Here is a 23550-nt window from a genome sequence, read left to right on the forward strand (position 1 = left end):
CCTGTAAGCTTTCACAAGGTTGGCTCCCTGAGCAGTGCTTATGCATGGTCAAGCCCTAGCCCTAATTTGGTTTCAAGCTGCCAAGCCCCGCACTCGTCCCCAATCTGCAGTCTTAGCAACATCACTTTAAACACCATTGCCAACCGCACCTTCATCGTCATCCATCTCTTATCTGAGGGCGATTCATAAGCGAGAAGCCATTGATTAAGCATCGCAATCATGGCTGACGCCAACTACGTAAGAGACATCCATAAAGGCGAAGATGGGGGGCTGGATTGACTGACCAACTACTCTCGACAGAACGCCGAAGAAGCTGCCGAGCTCAAGAAGAAGAGAACCTTCCGAAAGTTTTCCTACCGAGGAATCGACCTCGACCAGTACGTACTCGTCGCCTCATATATCCTCCCCCGCGTCTGGGTGACCAGCACTACCACCCCCAATCCCCCTTCTCTTAACCCTACCACTTCCCCGTTCCAGCACACTCTGACCAACCCCCCCTCCTCCTCCTCAGACTCCTCGACCTAACCTCGGAACAACTCCGCGACGTGGTCCACGCCCGTGCGCGCCGACGGTTCAACCGCGGTCTGAAGCGCAAACCCATGGGCCTGATCAAGAAGCTCCGCAAAGCCAAGCAAGCCGCCAAGCCGAACGAGAAGCCCGACCTGGTCAAGACGCACCTGCGGAACATGATCGTCGTGCCGGAGATGATCGGGTCGGTGATCGGCATCTACAGTGGCAAGGACTTCAATCAGGTCGAGATCAAGCCGGAGATGGTGGGCTTTTATCTCGGCGAGTTCAGTATCAGTTACAAGCCGGTGAAGCATGGGAGGCCGGGCATTGGTGCGACGCATTCGTCGAGGTTTATTCCGCTGAAGTAGAGGATCTGGGAAGGGCCGGGGTTGGTGGGGTTGGCAAGTCGTGTTTACACAGAGGAGGGGATGGTGTCATAGGCCTGAATTAATGCAACCAAAGCTCTATGAGGTTGTTGGCAGATAGCTCAATTCATCACCCACTCTCTACAAGATGAACTTGCAAGCCTTGATCCATGGCCAGAGAGCAGTTTTTCTGCATGCTACGTGAGCAATTTGTGGGGTAGGGAACTACGGATTTCTCGCTATCTTCCCAAAAAATACGTTAAAATCAAAAAGGCAAGTCGTGTTCTGATCCCTATGGGAGCTCAGCGAACATCGTCTGAGAGCCAGTATATGGATCTAGCTACGCTTATGCATCCCCGCTGATGTTCGAGTTTATGCTGAAACAGATCTTTCCACGAGATCAAGGCGGTACAATGCGCCATTCGCCTCTCATGCGGACCATACTCAACAGGCAGACTGCCTATTTGGCCAGAATGAAAACCCTCAAACTGTCGGCTTGCCTGCAGAATTGTGCGCAGCTAGCCTCGCCTCGTTCATGCTGCGGCACCAGATTCACCCCACACCAACTCCTTCTCCAGGATCTCAGTAGTACAGGCCTTCAGTTTCTCAGCTTCCTTGAGGAAATCATCCCTTTTGGCAATAGGGTATCGCTGCTTTTCATAACCACCATCCTGGATAAAATGATGGCGAACCACTTGGGCGAATGTACCATCGTCGTCATCCCCAACTCTCTTCATGAGGGCCCAATGCAGGTAGTGAATGAGTTTTATGTGCATGATGCTGTTACTGGTAATAGTGTATTTCTGGATAGGAAGATCTGTTGGGGAGAATGAGGCAAAGTATATGCGCTTTAACAGGACGATAACGAGCCAGAGATGGACGAGGCGGATGGGGTGGTGTTTTTCTGTCATGAGCTTGGGGTCGATGGACCGGTATTGAATCCAAGCGTGTACGAACGCGAGGTGAATCTGGCCTGCAGCTATGAGAGACACCACGAGCTGTTGTCGAAGGGAAGCGAGAGGTTGTCGATGGAGCGGCCATGCGCCTGTCTTTCGGAGGATATGAATCCCATATTGGCACTTCTGAATAGGCCCAGTGATACTCGTGTCTTTCTGGGCTGCAGCTAGGAGTTCAAATGCGCGTTGTTCAACGAGCAAGTGCTCACTGGACTCTGGCAGTTGGGGAACTCCTTCTTCCTTGGTGACATAGTCCGAGCACTTGCTGCATGCACAGTCGAAGAAGTACTTGTCCTGCAGCTCCTTTTGCCGCACATGACGCGGATTGGTTGCGTCAATATAGGATACAACAATCTGTTCATCGCGAGCAATGGGACGTAATGCGAGAACACTGAGACAATGAGACGAGGTATCGAAGCGAACAAATGCGTTGTAATTGCAACTGTGATTGACAAGCGCAGCGAGTGGATGAAGCGCAAGCCCCAAAGGATCATAGAATGGGCTGACCATTGTGAAACAATTCACTAAGAGCTAGCAAAGGTTAGTAAAATGCATATTGCCATGGCTAAATGGCCACACCTTTCCAAAAACCTCTCGTAGGGTTTCTTCACTGAGATCGGTTCCAGCATATTCTTTCGTTCCTCGAGCCATCAGACCTATGTCCTCCCATTGCCGTCCATTTCTGCTTTCCCATTGCTGGAGATGCGATTCGAGGTTCATGAAGGCATCCCATTCGCCATGCGGAAGCCTATTTGCTTTCCGAAGGAGCAAGAGCTGGAGGATGGCACGAACGTTGTTTGGTAGGATGTTCGGATGCAACCGAGCAAAGAGACTGCATTCATGCTTGTGCACTGATTTCCAAGACAACGTTTGGCACTCCTGAAGAAAGGCGCCATCAGCAAACTATCACAAAGAACTTGTTATCTCCCTCTGATGTCTTGGGCGTGGTTCCTTAGAGCTAGGAGACACTGCAGCTGAATCTACTATGAATCGTATACTGACCTTTGAGCAGTACCTAACCACATGACAGCCGGTACAGACTTGTAGTTTCTTGTCTTCCTCCCAGGCAATTCTTTCGGGGTTTCGATACGCCTCACTCCCGTATCCTAGGCACTCGTAGCAAGTATCTTTGAGCCGGGGAATATCGAGCGAGATGACAAGGGGTCTTTCGATGGAGATGATAGCTTCACGTGCTGCTATGTTTGTGCTGGCGTAGAGTCCCCATCCAGTTTCATTGCAGCGCTTCTTGTGTGTCATGTCCACTGAGATATGTTGCTCTAAAGTTCGGTGTGCCATTTTGAATATCAGCAGATACCAATAATCTAATGCTGGATGATGTTGATCAAAGAGAGTGTAGTTTAGAGGCGGCACATTGGCATGAAGCTACCAGATTGCAGCCGATCTCATGGATGAAAAGTTAGCGGAGAATCAGATTCTTCAGGCTGAGCCGACGTGTGATCGGGCCTTGGGGGGATCTGGAGTATGAGGTTGTGTAGTAGCCTCGGGAAACTGTCGTGAAGCAGAGCGAATTAATCTTGTAGACTCTTTTCTGTCAGCCTGGAGCGAGAGATGGCCATGCCTGAAATATGTAGAATCAGTTCATGTAGACGAGGAAGAGCCCTCTGGTCACCACTAGATTTATGTTCATCTTCGGAGTAGCGATTTCCTCATGACTTTGTTTTTCGTTTCCATATAGCAAGCAGAACAGGTCAGTGCACTTGACAAACATTCTATTCAGTGGCCCGTGAATACATGGATGATGGACACTTCTTCGTATCCAATTCTCAGTGGTTGTATATCCCCGGCCAAAGCAATACTACTACTAGTACTACTAGTATTCACATGCTGGAAGTGGCGCAGAGTATAGTTGGTAGCTTCAACATTTGACGAGAACTTATTGGGTACCTCTAGAGGAGTGCGTTCCTATGAGCTCCTCCTCGCACTGCCTGCATGGTCGAGCTGTTGCTTCCTATCAGACACAAGCTACTAGTAACTAGTACTACGGCTACAGGCCTAATTTTTGCACCCCCCCTGGTCGAAAACGCTAGTATCCGTACAAAACCTACTATGCAAAATTAAGTATAGATGTGCACAAAATCGCTTAATTAGGACTAGTCTCTAAAATCGAGTTTGTTTTCCATTGGCATCCAAAACTGCTTGACATCTCTCCTGCATTGACTCAAGCAACTCCTTGAGATATTCAGAGGGCACAGCATTCTATGCAGCATTAACAGCTGCTTGTAACTCATCGTACTTGTGTAGAGTATCTCCATAGCGCTCTTGTATCCAATCTTTCATCTAATTCCATACTATCTCAATTGGATTTAAATCAGGCGAATATGCAGGCCATTGGACACAAGATATGCCACGTTGACGAAGATCTCGAATAGTACCCTTAGCAGCATGAGCAGGTGCAGCATCTTGCATAAATATCAATCCTTCGCTGCTGTTTATTTGTATCCAGTTATCAATGAGAGGTACGATGTGCTCTTGATATGTTGTTTCTTTGATAGTACCTTATTCTTTCTCCTAAAAGATACCAGGACCTTTTTTTATCACTATTGAAATAACCCTAAAACATCTAACCTTTACATTATTAATAATGTTCAACAATATATATAGGATCTTACTCTTTATTAGGTTAACAAGTAATGTACATTTTAGTATATTAATCTCTATTAACCTATATTTTATTACTTTATAGTATCTTTTTTTATTGTTTGTATATCTAATTAATATGTTTAGAAGCCTATTAAAAATACGCTTTTTAATTCTTTTTAAAAATAAGAAGTTTGTAATAAGCAACTTAATATGAAAAGTCTACTTTTTGTAGAGCATTTTGAATAGTATATTATCTAATATTAATCTTTATAATAAGAAAGATCTAGATCTATAGTATATATTGATTAGCTACAAAAGAACAAACCTACATAATAATTTGCTTAAGTTCTTCTTTAATAATAATTGAATATCACCTAGTATGCTTTTTAGGTATTAATCAATTGTGAATAGCATATTTGATTTGGTATAGAGTGAGATTTGGTAACTGCTGACAAATTTCGTTGTACATATAGCCTGCGTTATGTAGAGTTTGAATTTGTAAATATTGATCTCGAGTAGAATAAGAGGAATGAGAGGAATAAGGAGGAGTAGAGGGTCTATCAGACTCATTAGTATCTATATCAAATTCATAGAATTCGTAGAATTCGTAGAATTTGCAGAATGACAAAATTCGTGCAAAATAGCGACAGGGATGCTGACAGGGATGCGCATGTAAAAAACGCGTTTGTAAGATATTTTGACCAGGGGGGGGGTGCAAAAATTAGGCCTGTAGCCGTAGTAGTTTAGGGGCCATCGGGCCTTCTAGTCCAGCACTTCCTCAGTCAGCAGTATTTGTAAGCTTCCAGGCGGAGTCAAAAGTGAAGACCGTTCAGACAGTGCAAGCGGTAAGGAATGGCGGCCAAGGCTTGAGCAACGGTTTTATGCAGGTGAAATGGCGTCATCCTGCCCCTTGCTCAATACGGGATCTTTTCTCTTTTCTTACGAGATGACAATCATGCCCTGGTATACTTAGTACCTGATATAAACCACCATGTCCGCTGAAGACAGAGTAGAATGACTCTACTTCCTCCATTCGCCTGTCTTCTTCTACCTTTTGCGGCAGTTTGAACTGTCCCGCCAGTCGATTCAGATCAGAACCAGACCCTTTCCGTACCTCGACTCCCCTGCAGATCTGGTCTCACCTATCTCAGGCCCTAGGCCCCCGTTCATTTGCTCTGTCCAACCGTCACGATGACTATCTCGCCATTGCCTCTGCGGCCTCATGAGCGCATTCTCACCAAAGCCAACGGATCAATCGACACTCCTCCTCGGGCACCTACGCCTGTCCACAATTTCGGAACTCTAGCAGTCCATGCTGGTGCTCACCTAGACCCCTCCACCGGCGCAGTCATTTCTCCAATCTCCCTCTCCACCACGTACGCGCAAACTGCAGTTGGAAAGCCAGTTGGTGCATACGAGTACAGCAGATCCTCCAACCCGAATCGAGACAACTTCGAAGAAGCTATCGCCGCTCTCGAACATGCTCGATATGCCCTCGCCTTTTCTTCCGGTTCTGCTACCACTGCCACCATCCTCCAGTCTCTGGCCGCAGGCTCACATGTTGTCTCCGTCTCGGATGTTTATGGAGGTACACATAGATATTTTACCAAGGTAGCAGCAGCACATGGAGTTGAGGTCACCTTTTCACCATCTCTCGAGGTGGACATCGCTCAGTTGATACGGCCAAAAGAGACCAAGCTGATCTGGATCGAAAGCCCAAGTAACCCTACCCTCAGACTTGTCGATATTCGAAATGTCGCTTCGGTGGCTCACAAGCATGGTATCATGGTCGTGGTCGATAACACATTCTTGAGTCCATATGTCCAGAATCCTCTTGATCATGGCGCAGACATTGTAGTCCACTCAGTGACTAAATACATCAATGGTCACTCCGACGTGGTCATGGGCGTTGCGGCCTTCAACTCGGATGATCTCAAGGAGCGATTGACCTTTCTCCAAAATGCTATTGGAGCTGTCCCATCAGCTTTTGACTGCTGGCTGGCACACCGAGGCTTAAAGACGTTGCATCTGCGAGCAAAAGAGGCGTCTCATAATGCGACATCTGTGGCTATGGCATTGGAGGCATCTCCTCATGTCATTTCTGTCAACTATCCAGGCATCAAATCACATCCTCATCGCCACATCGCGATCAAACAGCACCGTGATGGGATGGGTGGAGGTATGCTGTCGTTCCGAATCAAGGGCGGTCACGCAGCTGCAGAGCGATTCTGCCAAAACACCTCCATCTTCGTCCTAGCCGAGAGTTTGGGAGGAGTCGAAAGTCTTGTCGAGGTCCCCAGCAGTATGACTCATGCTGGCATCCCTCAAGCTCAAAGGGAAGCGGCAGGAGTGTTTGAAGACCTGGTGAGGATCAGCTGTGGTATCGAGGATGCAGAGGACCTGAAGAGAGACGTCCTACAGGCATTGGAGAAGGCGATTGTGGCACCTAAGATCACGAATGGTATGCCTGGCGGCCGTGTTACGAATGGCCTGCCCAACGGAGATTAGATGTTTTGAGCGTTTCTGATGGGGGCTCTTGTCTTGTGATAGCGTGGAGTTCAGGAGATCTTGATTGAAGGCGGAATGGGAATAGATGGGTCCAAGACTTAGATCTCTCTCTAGAAGGAATGTGGAGCCAAAGGTGGAGATGCCGGGATCTTGGACTGTAGGTCTTCCATAGCATCTTAGGTGTATCCAAGAAGATTGTGCCGTTTCTGGCACCAAACCAGCATTGCTCAGTTGGAATTGATTCTCCCACTCAAGCTTTGCAATGGCTCTCCATTGACTTGACCAGATACCGCCACCATGGCCTCGACATTCACATTTGCATTCTCCGGCGACGACATAGATGCCGATGCCGATGCTGAGGGTGACCCCAATTACCTCGACGATGGCATGCAAATTGACACCATCCACGAGGAGCCAGAGCTTGTGGCCCCCGAAAAGCATACGTTGACTGAGATAGTAAGCGTGCTTTCTCTTTACGTGGAGTCTCCTACATTCCATAAGAGTACCGTACTTTTTGCATCTTGTTATCACGATCATCAAAAGCAAGACTTGAGAATGAGAATGAGAATGAGAACGTGAATGTGAATGTAGTGGTTATATATTTTCTGCTTCCTCCACTAACCCCCCATCTCTCCGTCGCTTCAGCTATCGACCCTCCCCTCCAGCCTATCCTACAACACCCTCTGCATCCCTCTCAGCTTTCCACCCGCACCAGCATCAGCATCGTTGCCAGCCCCACCGCACCAACCAGCCACAACCGCCATCCTCCGCCGTGCTCTCTTCGATGTCGTGGCTCAGCTGAAAGCCGAAGCTGACATCAACCCACACGCCAAAGCCAGGCAGCAGGACGCAACCGCCAACGCCAACGCTGACGCTGACGCCAGCAACGAAGGAGACGCCGGTGGTTACAGCTATGAAGCTCTGATCTCTACCCTAGAAGGCGGAGATGATCTCCGCTCCAGGGTGTATGAGGGCGGGTTCAAGACGTGGGAGTGCGGCTTCGATCTCGCGACGTATCTTGCTGTGTGCTTGTACGTTAGTAAGGAAGGGGGGACTGAAGTCGATGGCGTGATGCCCGGTTGTGGGTTTTTAGGCAGGTGGTTCAGCGAGCGTGGGGTACGCGGTACTGCTACTGCTGCTGATGTAGATCGGTGTTGGAATGGTGGGCTGGGGAAGGATGGAGAGGAGCCGCAGGAGCAGCAGCAAGGATTTGACGTTGTTGAGTTAGGTGCTGGTAGTGCGATGCCGAGCCTGGTTCTGCTGAATCACGTACTCGGCACCAGGGCGAGAAGGCGTGGTCGAAGGCAGGAGGATAGGGAAGACTACGTCGAGGACGGGAACGGCATTGAGATTGGGGGAGGAGGCGGAATCAGATTCGTCCTCTGCGACTACAACATCGAGGTCCTACGGCTCGTGACCGGAGCTAATGTTTTGCTTCAATTTGCTCAGCGGGGAAGCGAAAGGGGGGAAGCTCTCTCCAGCGGTCACGCTGCAGGGAATAAGAACGATCTCGGTGATCAAGAGTCTGATCCTACCAACAATGGCAATGGAAACAGCAACGGCAACGTCAAAGGCGAGGGCGAGGGTGAACTCGACAACATCACCCCATCCCTCCTGCAGGACACCATCCTCCGGACCCTCATCAACGCCAGAATATCCATCGACTTCATCTCCGGAGCATGGGGTCCAGCATTCGTGGATCTCGTCTCTCCTTCTCCCAGTGATTTAATCACCACCACCACCACCACCACCACCACCGACGAGAAACCAGCAACAGCGGTTCCAGCAAAACCAAGACCAATCCTGATCCTCTCATCCGAAACCATCTACTCGCCGCTCTCCCTCCAACCATTCGTCAGCACGCTCCTCTCCCTGCTCCAACGATCCCAGCACCCGGACTCAGCAGCGCTAGTCGCGGCCAAGAAGATGTATTTCGGCGTCGGGGGCGGGGTGGATGAATTCACGTCCCTGGTCCGCCAGCAGGGCGGGCTGGTGCAGGTTGTGAAAGATATCAATGACGGCGGGGTTGGGAGGGTGATTGTGAAGGTCACGCTCCCAAGCCTTTGCACAGATGTGTAGGCGGATGATCAGTTAATATGGTGGTGTTCAAGGCTGGATTCAATGGGGTTTTGTAGGTGTGTGAGAGAGTGTCGGGTCTGAGTGGAGTAGGGACGGGAATATTGCAACCTCTGGTTCTAGGAGGGAGAGTAGCTAGGCAACCTCAGACCAACATGGTCAGTCAGTCGATTGATTGATCTAGACAAGCATGCATCTAGAGACAGAGGTAGAGCTAGGAGGAAAGTAAGTTAACTGGTTGAGTGTGAAAGCTGGTAGTCACTTCGCTCAAAGAGCAGGTCAACCCAACCACACGACCAAGAAAGACCATAGACAGGGGAAGTGGGAAGGTAGAAAACGTAGAACAAAAAGAAGGGAGTGGACGGTATGGGTAAGAGAGGCTTGTAGAGCAGCTGCAATGCGTCGGTTGATCAAGAAAACGTTAGAACATGAATCAATTCAACATCTTTTCATATCAACGTACGCTGTCTTCGCAGATCCATCTCTTGTACATCAATCAGTCCCTCGTCCGGACGGGCCCAGCCACTGGCCAACCGACCACGGAGCAAGGACAACAAATAAACACGAATCGCAGAGTGGTATCCAAAAGACAAAACAGAGAACAACGAGCGAATCCACTTCAACCAACACCACCATCAAAACCAAAACAACCCTCGAGGGAACCGACAAGACCGTTCAGCGTTCAGGCCGTACAATCCTGGCCAGACAGCACGGCCAGTGCTAACCAAATCCCATACACTCCCACAAACCCAGGGCCCCCTTATCGCTGTAAGATATTGGAACGTCCTGTTGCCCGTTCCTCACAAGAAAAGATGTCAGAATCCAAGGAAACCCCAAAATCGCCAAAAGCGATGACACAAAACACCAATTCCCCATAAACTTGCTCGATTCACCTTGGACGTCCCACGTCTCGGCACTTATCATCCATATAGGAACAAAATGCACAACACACATGCGAGCACATAGGACAATGTCGGCCAAGCATTAATGTGTGGGGTCCTTCTCTACACTGGCAGCAGTTGAAGGCGTATGGAGTTTTTTTGCCATGTGCGGGATGGGTCCGGCGCTGTTGTGATGGTCGTGACGACCCTTCAAAATCGGAAGGGAGAGTTCGCTTCTGGCCAATGTCATTTCGAGCATTGGCACCACCACCGCGGTCGTTAACATCATAATCATAATTCTCACGTGAGCGCCCATCAGCGGTATCTTCCCCAACCCTGGTCGGGCTGTCGCCAATGCCATCGGAGCCTAGCACGTCGTTGATATCCTCCTCCTGCTCCTCCTGCTCTTCCTCTCGATCTACTTCGTCGTGTTGCCCTTTAGTTTCGCTGCCCTCCACAACCACCCACTCGGAAATGTCACGGTTCTGCTTGAAATGTTTGTCGATATGATTGAACCTCTCATCTGCACCCTCCAACCCTTTCTTCTGCAATTCCACAATTCTCTTGCAGAACCCGCACCAAAATCTAGTCTGACAATTTCGGCCAATGCGTTGCTTGTGAGCGTGGTCGCGTGTTGCCTCTGGAGGGAGTTGATGCACCTTTTGCATATGGGCCATAAAGAGATTACGCCGATAGAACAACTGGGCCGGAAACGACGATGTCGATGCCTGACCATTCCTGGCTGTACCACCAGAACACAGGGCACATTTCCAGCATTCGTGTTGGAAATGTTGAGTATTCTCGTGTCTCTTCCAATCGTATTTGCTGCCGAACTTCTCATAGCATTTGCTGAATGTACAGCCGTAGGGTCGATGATGGCGTTTCAGATGCTTTTTCAAATCACACGGCCGAGGATACGTCTTTGTGCAGGGCTTTTCCGGGCAGCTATGTTGCAGACGGGTATTGGTTGAGTCGGGATGTGAAGTAAGAGTCGAGGTCACGACTGAGGAAGAGGACGATGTCGTTGTAGCTGTATTTGATTGAGGTTCAGCTTCCGCCAGTTTGCTGATGCCGGCTTGAAGAATCCGCAGAAGGACTGCACTTTCGTCCTTTTGCCCGCGGGTGTTGTTGTTAATGAAAGCCGTGAGGGCTTCAATAGAGATAGGGGATGACGAGGACCCTGTACCCCTATTGGCGGGAATGGAAGGAGAACTTAGGGTTTGATCTGCGGAAAGGAAGGCAGACTGGAAGGCAGACTGAGCCTCTGCATTCAAGTTGGGCGCAATGTGAGCCAGGTCGTCTTGTGGAATATGGAAAGATCCTGACGGTGCGGAATAACCGATGTCCGGAAGATCAGACAGAGCCGTAGTATCAGGGTTCGGTACGGTGTGCGCAGTGGGTCTTCCACGAGTCGGGCGTTGTGAACTGTCAAGCAGCAAGTCTGATGACAGCTGCGTAGGGATCATGGCCATTGACGTTTGACCTAATTGGGGGCAACTACCGAAGTGCATATCAAGGCCGAGGAACGGTACGGAGGAAGACTTTCGGGTTGGAGAAAGAGAAGCAGAAGAATTCGGCTGACTTGATAAGGATGAATGTCGTGGTCTATTCGGTGTTGTTAACTGTTGCTGGCGCAATGCATTTCGTGTTGGCCGCCAGTCTGGGGATAGATGATTGTAAGATTTCGCAAGAGGAGATGTTTCGGTCATGAGGTTAGGCCCAGAGTTTGAAAAATGCGAGCCTTGAGATGGTGTTGCGCCAGCTACTAGGGATGCTGGCTGGTGTGGCTTCTTTTCTGTATCATACCACTGATTGGACTGCCGGATCAACTCTTCTGTGCTCTCGTCCTTATGCATTCGTTGAAGGTGTTGCTTGAAATTATCCAGCCTTGGCCATTTCTTCTCCCGGTTTTTGCAGTTCGGCGCAAAGCATTTGTACATCCGACTTTGACCATGGCGTGGTTCTATCCCATGAACAGACTTCTGATGTCTTTCTAGATCGTTGATGGTTGGAAAGCCTTTGTTAGCTCGTGTGCATCCAGGCTGATCGCAGACATGCTCCCTCTTATGGCGAGCAGTATGCTTTCTACCGAGAGTGTTAGCGGCGGTAAGACTTGTTGCAAGGTGAGGCTTACTTGAGGTCAGACATTGTTTTACAGGTAAATTTGCATTCAGGCTCGGTACAAGTATGGGGTTCTCGTGGGACCTGGCTGGTTAGCTGCGGCTCCATCGGCCCTGGGAACTGGTAGTCCATGGCCGTGAAAGATTGCTCGGCGTTGTACTGAGCGAACGTGGAGTGCCCTTGAGCTAATGGTATCGAGCGTGGAATGGACGAGGGTCCGGATCGAATGCGATGCCTTTGGCCCGAGTCATCGCTGTAGGTTGAGCGGATGTCGGGTTGAGAGTAGGTGTAGTAGCCTTCGTCAGTTTCGTTTGCATGACTGCCGACGATTGACCTTTGCTGGCCTATTCTGGCATTCATCGGAGCTGTTGAGTCACGCTGCCCGTCGTCTCCTCGAGGTTGAGAAGGCAGCGGCCCATTGAGATGAATTGGGTTCCACGGTTGCTCTGGTTCTGCTGGAGTAACACGTCGCGGTGGATACGCGACGTTGTCATTGTCGTTGCCGGTCACCTGGTAGCCAGGCCAGACTTGCTGAGAGCCTTTTGGATCATTGAGGCCGAGGTCCTCTGGAAAGCTGTAGTCTGGTGGGATGTCAATTGTATAAGCCTGCTGTCCTGATGAGGCAGAGTTGCTCAGGTTCCTTGGTATAGGAGAGGTAATAGACATAGGTCGCGGTCCAGAAGATAGACCTAGGAGTTCTTGGGGTTCGTTTCGAAAGGCTGCGGAGGCAGCAGCCGATCCATCTGAGGAGTCCAGGCTGACGGAAGCCTACACCGGGTGTGTCAACCACCGTAACTATATTCTCTGACAAACTGTGGCGGAGTAGCCTACAGCACTCGAGGCTCTCTCTGCACAACCTGGGATCGGCAGCCTTATGCCCTGTACTTGAGACATTATGGCTTGTGGAAAAGAGCTATACAAAAGTCAGAAGCTGTCATAAAAATCTTTCGTAGTAGTCGCCGAAGAGTGAGGCGTGCGCACCTAACGAGGGGAATCGAGTTTGTGGTTTTCTGCGTCCATGGTAACCGCAGTCATGGACGCCTGGTTTTGCAGTCGAAGCTGCAAATTCAAGGCGAAGGTGGGCGACGTGTGTTTTAAGCACGTCTGCAGAGAGGATAGCGGTCACCAGGAAAGCGATAGCATAGAGCCTAATCTTGCTCTTGCTCAAGCTTAATGATGATGGGCGAGTGGGAAGCCGCACGACCTTTTGTCGGTACTGACAGGGCGGATTGCAACATTCGAGCGGGTGCAAAAGTACTGAGGGAAGTCAAGGTGACGCAGCGCTTGCGAGTAAGAATGGCGAATGGAGAATCATGCTTGTTACTCCGGTGCGCCAATGCAGTTAGCTAGTTAGTCAAGGTAGGGCAGCCTTCGACTGCTCAACGCCCCGTGACTTAGTCCGTCAGGCTGTAAGCAGAGCTCATGTTCCACATGTTAGCAACAATAATCTTACGAGTATGCCATTACTGGGACTTACTCGTGACACTGCACAGGCTTCCGCCCAAGACCAGCAATTCGAGCGGATATTAATCCCTGAAGACGTGAAAGTACTCGAAAGGACTGCACATGCCGCATGATACTCAAAGGCTGGCAAATCACAACATGATGATGGAACCCAGTCCTGCACACTCATTCATTCACCAATTGATCGCAGCGTGCCAGTGAGGCGCAGCAGATGTTTGCCTGCAAGGCAGCGACTATTGAAATGCAACGTCGTTCGCCTTGTGCGTAGTGATGGTGCACATTGGATCACGTGCTGTCCACGTTCAGCTATTCTCACGTGACATTCTTGGTCATACACCGCAATAGATAAGTTAATTCGTCCTTCTAAGATAGGTTTATAGATGATATAGTAGTATGGTATGATATGTACAAGTACTCATTTCAAAATTAAACCAGAAATAAGACTTGAACTTGATATAGAGCTTATCAGGAGTCTCTTCACTATTGAAAATAATCCAAAATTTCTTTACTGCGTCATCTCTTCTGGAGGTACCTTATTCGACCTTTTTCTTGAATTGATGGCAGCAATCAGAGTTCTTTATCTACATAGTAGGGGATTGAAAGAAATCCAAGGGAGAAGAAAACAAGAAAACAAGAGGAAGACACCAAAAGCGCTAGCGGAAGCCTATCACTTTTCTCTATCGATAAAACCTAGTCGTAGCTCTAGCCTAGTGTTGCTTTTGACAGCAATCTCAGCTTTGACGTAGCAAGCTATAACTGGACTTGTCGATTGGACAATAGATAACATAAAATCCTCGCGATTATACCGAAAGTTAGATTATTATCAGCTGACAAGGTCCGAGGAGAGAACAGGGGATATCAACAACCTCGCCAAAAGGACAGCAAGTTTCGGACCACACTAGATGGGTCATCATTCCTGACAAGAAAGAGGTGATATTTCGTTCAGTCACCAGCCTGCATAACTTCGCGATCGCAATATGCGTACTCCATAGCATGCATGTGTAGTGAGAGTGAAAGAAGACATCTCGTACTCACTTTGTAGAGTCCTTAAGCATAGATAAAGCGCTATGTATCCCACCCAATCTCCGCTCATTGTACATGCACGGTATAGCTTTGGCAGAGGTCTTTGCAAGCGCTCTCTGACCACTACTGGAGGAAGTGATTATGCCTCGATGTAGAGTTTAAGGAATTTATTACAGAGCCCACTCAAAATCTCGTTGTCTTTTTCTCGTGTACCTGGATGGTACAACACGGACTTCCTGGCTTGCTGGAGTGTAATTGTCTTCCCTTCCGTATATGCGCGACACGATGTCTTCTACGAGTTCTGAACTTCCGCCATCATCGTTTGTCGGATGCTTAGAAACCTGAATTCAAACGCGCTGATAAATGTAGCACCAGTAAATGCAACAGCAATAACCAGAATCTCCCTAAAACCGGCCACGTAGGCTTTCAACGCTCCATCCAACCAACCTACCGGCACGATCTCTTCGAGCTGCGTCGTCCCCGGGTGGAGGATCGGTATTGGGTCGATATTAGGGGCTGTGATGGGAGGCTGCTTTAAAAGGGAGTTGTGAAAGGTGCGCCTGTAGAGCTGAGAAACCAAAGGCGCCCCCTATACTGGTAGTTTGAATGACTAAAGACCAGAATGAATAAATCAGATAGCCCCTTTCATACCACCCAACAGTTATCGCACTTACGCCGGAGGATAGCTGTTGCCAGGAGGACATCCTGTTCTCTTGTCGTTGCCTGCATGATCATGATTGGCATTTGAAAGCGGACACCCCCTTCAGTCACCCCCAGAATCTGAAAAAAGCGCAAGGTCAATACCAAGCCGCATAAGAGCCCAGAACTTTCTCACCTAATAGCCTATCCAAACCTTGGCTGGTGATCCAACGTTGAAAGTATAGATAAGACCCAAGCCCACCGCGGTGAACGCCAATCCCAACACCATCCATGGCACAGCATGACCAAGAGCAAATATGGTTTGATCTGCGGTGATGACGCCAAAAGCTTGAAAAGTCAGCAGCTGCCCTAAGGATTCATGTCGCGGAGCATTGCACCTATTGATTGGAAGATCGTATGGTACAGTTCCGATATCGCTTGTTGCTGCTGATATACCCTCCGCCCATTCTTCATGCCGTTAGTCTTCCGTGTGCAAACGTCTAAGGGGCCAGAAGGCCATCATGACTTACGGAAGTATATGGGCAGATAGTAGAACGTGGAAGGAATGCAAAGCTGATCCTGTATGGCATCAATCACCCCGTGATACTTTCCATCCATGAGCGAGCAAACTCACCAAAAAGCCATGAGGGAGCCAACAGCGATAGTGCATCGGCTCGTGATCCGGCTATGTATCATACCGTTCTCTCCTTGATACCATTCGACGCCAACGAAGGCAATAATGAGGACACCGAAACCGACAAGGGCCACAGGGACGTCCGTGCTGTTCAGGCTTTCGAGATGTCACCCCATTGCATTGCAAGAATGTAGCAGGTCACACCTCTGAGAACAAGTACCATACCGACGATTTCCATTTCGATCAACATCTGCTGCCAGCTTAGACGGATCTCTGGGGGCTGATTCACAAAAAACAGAATGACTGCTACAGAGAGGCTACCGGCTGGCAGATTGATGTAGAAGCTGCAATGCTGTTAGCGAACGTACTGTTCGAGAGCGTCTGGGATATCAGGTCGTACCACCAACGCCGTGTCACATTACTTGTTAAGGCACCGCCAATGAGTGGTCCAATGATGCTCGCTACGCCGTCAGCGCCTCTCATAGGTCGCTGTATTAGATCGCTTCTTTAGCAGTAGCAAGACCGCAATGATCCGATAGAAGCTTGCAAAGAGACCCACGGCACCGACACCGCAAATGGCGCGACTGACAATTAGAGCAGTTGAGCTTGGTGCCACACCTAGTTACAGCCGGTCGCCAGAGAAATATTCTCTGCGTAACTGAATCAGTATTACTACTTAATATAGATTAGTGTTCCTGTGAGCTTGAATGGACTAAAAAAGTAAGTAAATTTGCTGCAGTCTTAGGAGAGAAACATTTAAAACTTTTCGTCAAGGCTGTAGCAGAATTATCAAGCTAGACTACGGGAGCACTAAACTCCTTATTTGTGAGACAAGATCCCATTATCCATTCTCTCAACACAATTTACTTTTCTACAAGTCGATGGACGATTTAGTTTCAGAATCATCTTCCAAGACACCAGTGTGACGTAGTTTGCAACTACTAGGAGAGTCACATCGACTAAGAAACTATTCAAAATTTAGAGAGATAGATGCTCTACAGTACTGAGACCTTACACTAGGTGCTAGTAATGTTAAGAATGTTAAAACACTGAGCATTTGTAATATAGAGAGAACATCTACTTATTAGAGGATGAACAAAAACATGGCGCTAGTGTGAATCGAACACACGTTTCCTCGGAATCACAAGAGTTCATAACAATTAAACAGTAGCCACAACGAGGTGTTCTGACCACTGAACTATAGCACCGATAAGATTTACAGCAAAATTTCGCATAAATTTATCATTATTTTTATCTCAAGTTGTTCAGCCTTGGCTTGATAAAGTGGCCACTACTCAGGATGAAGGCCATAGTTGAATGGAACTGGGGAAAAGAAATTTCATGTCCGATTATCACCAAGATGACGGTCGTATGTGGTCCTCATCTCTACCTTAAAACTCATCACTCCACTTCTAAGCTACGTTATGTTCGTTCTTTGTACCTTCTATCAGATCAACGGATAAACATTCACCTGGGGCTATGGAAGGACTTGCTGGTGCACCTGGCATCATCGCCGTCATTCAAGCAGCTGACAGATACTGACCTTTAATGGAAAATATGCTCCTGCCATTGATGATGCGCGGAGTACATTAGACGCCTCACAGGTGAGGTTGAAGCTTCCCGAATTGTCATAAAAGGGAGGTTGTTGAGATGGCAAGTGACGATACTTTTACAGGAGTACCGGCCGGAATCGGTCCAATCAGTTATGCTTATGATATGTCCATCTTTGGCCATAACATTTGAACGGTGCAAAACATAAAGTATGTGTGACCTTTATCCTATGCTTGTGGGCGGCAAGTAGGGCATCCAAGCGATCTGATGCTATTAGAGGCTTCTCAGAATAGTGCTTCACGCAGGTTTAACGGAATTTAGAATGGCTGGGGAGGCATAATTTCGGAAAGGAAGGTACACGTGGTCCGGAATTCGCCGTTCGGGGTGTTGCGAAGCAGATAGCGAGGCATTGTGATTATTGAAATTAGGTGTTTGGTGTTCCCATTTGAGCACTCCGTACTCGACATACAAAGAGCCTAGTACGAGAGAATCTCACAGGCAACAAGGATATCATAGAATAGGAGAGCAATCTCATGTGCCATGTCCATTGACTAATAAGGGATATCACTTAAGGCGTAAACAAAATTCCAAGCTTTCCTTTGAAAAATAGAAGACTCTCCAGTAACGCCTTTCACATCGGCCTGTATACCAAGTAAAAGATTCGATGCGCAATTGCACCTACAATGGGATTGCTGATATAGGCTCTAAGCGGGAGATACCTCGTATTGGTTGCTCGATTGCGTGTGCTTCGAATTCTGCTGCTGCTGTTGGCTTCCCACAGCGGGCATTGTGCTCATTGAATTCGCCTCCATTTGGCTGGGAGAAGGTTCGTTAGGAGCGCCAGAAATCCGGTGTCGGTGCATCTGCACTGAGAAGATGACAAGGGTAGCAATGAAAAGAAGCCTGGCGGACATGTTGTGGTTAGCTAGTGTTCTTCAACAGACATTGGCCAACCGGTGCAGAGAGATATACAATTCAAGGCCTGATAGACCGGCTGCGGCACTCATCGTGTCCAGGTATCCAGTGGTGGCGATATCACGCTCAGCCAAGCCGATATCACGCTTCTTGTAGCAGTAGTAGTAGTCGAACAGGCAGGTATTGTAGACACTATAAACAAATGCACTGCGTGTGGCGGCCAGGTTTGCCATTGAAGAGAGCCAAAAGATGATGGCAAATATATCGAGAGCGAGAACTGCCCAGTAGTTGTAGGCGATCTTGCACGCTTCGGCCAGAGAAGTGATGAGAAAGTAGCCGACGACAATGAGGGTTGCGATGCTCTACACGAGAACGCAGAGTGAGCAGCATCACTTGACAAGTTTTCAAGTAGCTTACCGTGAAAAGGGCCAGAATCCAGGACTACAGGCCTTGTTAGCTGGTCCTGACAGGACAGGGTGAAGCACAATCGCTGTGACATACATTGTATGGAATCCAGTAAATGCCATGGGCAGCCAGTCCGAGGATAGCGACAGCTACCAGTATTTGAAAGATGCGAAGCACCAAAAACCACCGTGGAAGGGCCACCACATGGCTGGGCATGTTGCTTGTTTGCTGAGGTGGTTATCGGTACTAGGTAAACAATCAAGATACTCAACCACCTGTTTAGGCAACAATTGACAAAGGGTCACAAGCACACTCAGCGACAGGGACCTAACAGAACGCGGGAGAGGGCTTGGGGACGGCCATTATGGAAGTCATCTTCATCTTATACCTGCTTGCAGGGTGGCAGCCCTGCCCAGTGTTTGGACGCCCTACTCATCAACCCCTTTTGGCCACGGCTTAAGCCGCCAGCGGTTCTAGGCAGGCAAGGTGGTGTGTGCGAGTCCGAGATGACTGGTTGAGCACGCGATGAATGGTGAGGAGAAAGACAAATTAGAGTATTGGCTTGAGGCCTTGGTGACCCACGTGGAGTATGCACGTAGGATAGCAAACTCGAGACTGAAACGGTGCTGGCGCTGTGGTTACAACAGGCCATCAAATACGAGATTGCCAGTCACGCAGGGGGATGGCCCGGAAGGCTCTCTCCGAGCCACAAACCCCCGGAATAGCATAGATTACCTGTATTTCCCACAGGTCAGGTTGGAAAAGGAAGGTAACAAGCCGCTAGTTAAGCGAGCCTAGAATCTGGCCGCTGCAAGACGATATCAGCAATCAAATATACGGGGGTGGAGCAGAATGACTCAGAGCATCAATTGGTAGTGTGTATCTAGCTAGGTCAAATCTAAAGTACAGAGTTCGGCGGAAATAGCTCCATAGGCGCCAAGGCCCCCCAACGGTAATGATCACCCCACCAAAATCTCTGATATACGCTAACTAGGATATATAAAAGCTAGCTTTTCTTGTACTAGCTTGCCTCCAGCAGGCAGTAGGGGCGTAAAGATGGTCAGAGGAGCTAATGGCTGAAGCTTAGCTGATATAGACCTATAAGTTACGTCAAATAACCTAAAGAGGCCCTTAGGTGTCTCTGGGATGAGGAGGTAATAGCAGTAGCTCTGGGGCTTCATCCTTATAGCGTATTTTCTACACGCCACTAAAGCTTAGATCGAGTGTGCTAGTGACCCTCTAAATTTAGCGAATATTGAATGTCCTCAGGCTCGTGTTACTAAATGTAGGTCAATTATTGCCGTGCAGGGCTTCTCCTTACTACGGGGGGCCTGAAGTAATGTTAGCTCAGCGCTAGTATCTTTACTTGCAAACCCTCTCTGTACAGAACAGCTATGCCTGAAAAAAGCTAGATGTAATGATTTGACTCATCAGAATGGATGCACACAGAACAAGCTTTGAGGTGGCGAATCATAACACTAGGTTGTCATAATAAGAACTAGTTGCTCTTAACGCCAGACTAACATTACTTCAGGCCCCCCGTAGTACTACGGTCGTCTCTTTTCCGCCCAATAACTACACCGCATCATCCAATTTCCCAGCTAGCGAAAGCGGGTGCTCTACATACATCTACCGGCACCCTTCAGGCAAACCCCAATATCAAGAGAATTAGCAGCTATGCAAAGTATCCGTCGCGCTCTTCTTCCTCTCGTCACTTTGTATAGTTACCTTACTAAAGACGCAATCTGTTTATGGTAGATACTAACAGAGGGCTCTAAAGAGGGTCTTACTGACAATCCGGGTTTTACGGTTTTATTGTGGCTGGCTTTAATAAATCGATCGAATTACGTCTTCTATTATATTTAGACCAGTATTTCGTGGATAGCAAGGTAGCTTGGCTGCTACTTTTCTTCTAGTTCCTCTTTCTGCAACCTCACCTGGCCAGTCTTTAAATCGCAGAACGGAGCTTCAACTGTTCCCCCTTTCCGACAACATTCTCAAAGTGCAGGTGAGTGGATGTAAGGACTGGGTTGAAAGTCTTAGGGCCGGTTATGTGTCATCTCCCGTAACCTCATCTCAATCCCTGCTAATGTCCTGGTTGATCCCCTGTGCGACGTCAATACCTCTGACAGGCTTGGGATTTGCTTGTTTAGCGCATCTGGTTATGTATAAAATCGAGTGTCTTCTCTTCACCGATCAAGCGGAAGCGATCTACACCCTGCTAATCTCTTTTGCTCTGAATTTGGGGCTGAATCAGCGCAAGCTTGATCTGGCGCCCCGTGTCATCCAGAGGCTAGCTTACATTAACTCTTGCTTAGATCCCGCGCCCCCAGCAAACGCCTTCCACAATATCTGTTATGAGACAAGACTCGATGTCAGGACCACTGTTGCCTTAGGAGAAGCTGTATGCAAGGCAGACTGGAGGAGCATGTGGATCTTATTAGAGGCTTCAGCAGCTCAGTAGGAGATATATATCCTTTTCCTCACACCGTTGATAATTATCATTCCCATTTGTTTATCGGAGTCGCAGGAGTTGTTTGAATCTAGTTGTCCACAGCAAAGATACTAAACCCGAGTCACACCGCCGAGGCGAAGACAGAGTTTATTAGGAAACGCAGCAGGGAAGATGACACAAAACTTCGCGATGACCTTAAATTCCAATTCCACAACATGATCACACAATTTTTGCAACAGATCCAAAACAGCAAACCTTTCACTTCAATCAGAAATACGGTTGGAGGCTGATGGGCGATTATTACTGGAATCAGGGGTGTTCTAAAAAACCACACCAGATGGTTTCAAGGAGAATTACACCCTTAAATTTCCAGCCAAAAAAGCAAAGTAAGATCAGCTGTACTTTCCTGACGATGTTTCCGCTCAATCGTAAGTTACGAAAGATATTACACAAACGTTTGGAGCTCCATGACGCAAATATCCTCAACGAGAACATCCATGAAGAAAATATCCTTGATAAAAACTGCAAATTCTGTGTCATAATCCGAGACGAAAAAGAAACAATCACGATTATCTATCACGGGCGATTGCGATAAAGAAGTTCTTTTCCCTCCAGCAGATTAATCTAACAACCGAGTGCTACGTCCTCGTCATCCTACGTACACACATTATGGGCTCCAGACCCGCCGAAGGAGTTGCAAGAACAGCTCTCCGGGCGTCTAGACTAGCAGAGACGTTATATCCTGCTGCATCCCTCAATTTCCAAGTCAATCAAGGCAAAATCCGCCGGTCAATTTGCAGACCACCTGTATTTCCATAACTTTCGTCCTTGCACAGACGACGGACTTTCTCAATTCTGGGATGGACAGCAGGATGGTCATTACATCACTGTTGGAAAACCCAGAACATCCAGAACACGTCAAGCCCCATGGAATGACAGCAGGAAGATGGAGATAGAGAAAGAGAAAGAGAGACAGAGAGATAGAGAGGCAGACACCACGTAATTCGGAGACTCTCCTGTTTGTTTTGTCAGGTCTCCTGTCCTCCGAATCACGAGAGCAGACTCGGTGACATCCAGTTGGGAGAGGTTGTAAAGTCGTAAAGTCCATATTACCCAGCAATTTCTTTCATTCACACCCCTTTCTCACGTCCTTTGATTCCTATCAATAACTGACCGATGATGGATCTGGATCCAGAGAAAGCACCAGCCAAGGGCTCAGGTGTTGCCGATACGCATGTAAAAGTAAAGGTACGTAGTAAAGTAGGCGAGACCCCTGCATTAGACTTGGGGCCGAAGGGCCTAGATCCACATCTGGCTCGGTTGCGGCATCAGCCGCCAGAAGTTGGGGAGCTACGCCTAAAAGAGGCTTCCACTTTTGGGCAGTATCTGGGGGTGTCGCCATCCCAGCCGCCATCTTCACCAGCTCCTCCGAGCAGCTCTCCTTCCGGATCGACGACCCCAGCACCAGGACTGGACTCTGCTCTCCGCCGGCTATTCCTACCAGCACGCCACTGCCGACTTCGTCAACTCTTTCGCCCCTCTCCTCCGCGCGCAGGTCATCAGCGTCTACGTGGACTCCCTCAGGCTCGTCTGGCAGATCTCCATCCTCATCTCCTGCACCTCCTTCCTGCTCGTCTTCTTTGAGAAGCAGATCAAGCTCCGCACCGAGCTCGATACGGAATACGGCGTCGAGGAGAAGAGAAAGAAACAGGCCCCTTCAGCCACCAGGTGACTATGCAACAGCCGACCAGACCACCGCACCGCCTTGGGCTGTTTTGTACGATTGGTGATATTATACATTTACATTGTTACACTGCATCTTGAAACTTTTAAGACCTTTGTTTCTGCGGCCGCAGCCGTTGCTGTGGGAGCTCAGGAAAGACAGTGAGATGTCTCTAGACCGACCTCGGGCCGCCTTAGAGAATGCCTGAGTATACTGGCACATAGTCTCTCCTAATCACATCTGTGTGAGGGTTCGCTCCCACCTCTACCTTTCACAGTTCGTCTAGCTGAGAGGTTCCTTGGTGGCCACCTATACGCTTTTCGACATCGCCCATTGCCCATTGCCCATTGCCCATCGCCCAATCGTGTGCCAATTCCACAATTCAAGCTCTAACTAGTGCTTATCCCGCGGGAATATGCTACAGAACCCGGTAGACTCGGGGAAACTACGGAGTTAAAACACCTAGCATGATCAGATAGGATAGATAGAGCTGGACGAATGGTTTCACGGAATTCTAACCCATTCCATTCAGGCCCACTAACTACAAGCTCGATTATTGACTACCTTTCCTAAATGATGTTTGGGCAGGTGCAATAGGCATCTGGTCTTTTTATTTATCGGGGAGAGCAAGAGAAAGAAGAATAGAATTCTGGATGAAGAGGGATCAGTTATCCGCATGGATTAAATGATTATACTTTGGTGACAAGCGTTGGAAACAGAAAG

At 48.5% G+C, this 23550-nt stretch overlaps 8 protein-coding genes across 8 annotated transcripts; 4 read left to right on the forward strand and 4 right to left on the reverse strand.

Annotated features, from left to right (window-relative positions):
• Positions 1–219: 219 nt before the first annotated feature.
• Positions 220–878, forward strand: EPUS_05640 (40S ribosomal protein S15; the record flags this gene model as incomplete). Its single annotated transcript, XM_007807661.1, has 3 exons — positions 220–237; positions 301–377; positions 512–878. 3 exons carry the CDS (start codon positions 220–222, stop codon positions 876–878), a joined length of 462 nt encoding a protein of 153 aa, XP_007805852.1.
• A 530-nt stretch (positions 879–1408) lies between these two features.
• Positions 1409–3127, reverse strand: EPUS_05641 (uncharacterized protein; the record flags this gene model as incomplete). The annotated part of the gene is made up of 3 exons (XM_007807662.1): positions 1409–2362; positions 2411–2710; positions 2834–3127. The coding sequence occupies 3 exons, from the start codon at positions 3125–3127 to the stop codon at positions 1409–1411; spliced, it is 1548 nt and encodes a 515-aa protein (XP_007805853.1).
• A 2496-nt stretch (positions 3128–5623) lies between these two features.
• EPUS_05642 (Cystathionine gamma-lyase) lies at positions 5624–6940 on the forward strand (the record flags this gene model as incomplete). Its single annotated transcript, XM_007807663.1, has 1 exon — positions 5624–6940. One exon carries the CDS (start codon positions 5624–5626, stop codon positions 6938–6940), a length of 1317 nt encoding a protein of 438 aa, XP_007805854.1.
• A 297-nt stretch (positions 6941–7237) lies between these two features.
• EPUS_05643 (uncharacterized protein) lies at positions 7238–9019 on the forward strand (the record flags this gene model as incomplete). Its single annotated transcript, XM_007807664.1, has 2 exons — positions 7238–7396; positions 7586–9019. The coding sequence occupies 2 exons, from the start codon at positions 7238–7240 to the stop codon at positions 9017–9019; spliced, it is 1593 nt and encodes a 530-aa protein (XP_007805855.1).
• Positions 9020–9905: 886 nt separating this feature from the next.
• On the reverse strand, positions 9906–12912 carry EPUS_05644 (uncharacterized protein; the record flags this gene model as incomplete). The annotated part of the gene is made up of 3 exons (XM_007807665.1): positions 9906–11982; positions 12032–12786; positions 12850–12912. The coding sequence occupies 3 exons, from the start codon at positions 12910–12912 to the stop codon at positions 9906–9908; spliced, it is 2895 nt and encodes a 964-aa protein (XP_007805856.1).
• Positions 12913–14797: 1885 nt separating this feature from the next.
• On the reverse strand, positions 14798–15762 carry EPUS_05645 (uncharacterized protein; the record flags this gene model as incomplete). Its single annotated transcript, XM_007807666.1, has 4 exons — positions 14798–15094; positions 15157–15285; positions 15359–15612; positions 15675–15762. The coding sequence occupies 4 exons, from the start codon at positions 15760–15762 to the stop codon at positions 14798–14800; spliced, it is 768 nt and encodes a 255-aa protein (XP_007805857.1).
• A 2271-nt stretch (positions 15763–18033) lies between these two features.
• Positions 18034–18865, reverse strand: EPUS_05646 (uncharacterized protein; the record flags this gene model as incomplete). The annotated part of the gene is made up of 4 exons (XM_007807667.1): positions 18034–18232; positions 18302–18606; positions 18662–18685; positions 18746–18865. The coding sequence occupies 4 exons, from the start codon at positions 18863–18865 to the stop codon at positions 18034–18036; spliced, it is 648 nt and encodes a 215-aa protein (XP_007805858.1).
• Positions 18866–22283: 3418 nt separating this feature from the next.
• Positions 22284–22836, forward strand: EPUS_05647 (uncharacterized protein; the record flags this gene model as incomplete). Its single annotated transcript, XM_007807668.1, has 2 exons — positions 22284–22352; positions 22528–22836. 2 exons carry the CDS (start codon positions 22284–22286, stop codon positions 22834–22836), a joined length of 378 nt encoding a protein of 125 aa, XP_007805859.1.
• Positions 22837–23550: the final 714 nt, after the last annotated feature.

Source organism: Endocarpon pusillum (assembly GCF_000464535.1).
Source record: "Endocarpon pusillum Z07020 unplaced genomic scaffold scaffold7183, whole genome shotgun sequence".
In the NCBI taxonomy this organism is placed as follows: Eukaryota; Fungi; Ascomycota; class Eurotiomycetes; order Verrucariales; family Verrucariaceae; genus Endocarpon; species Endocarpon pusillum.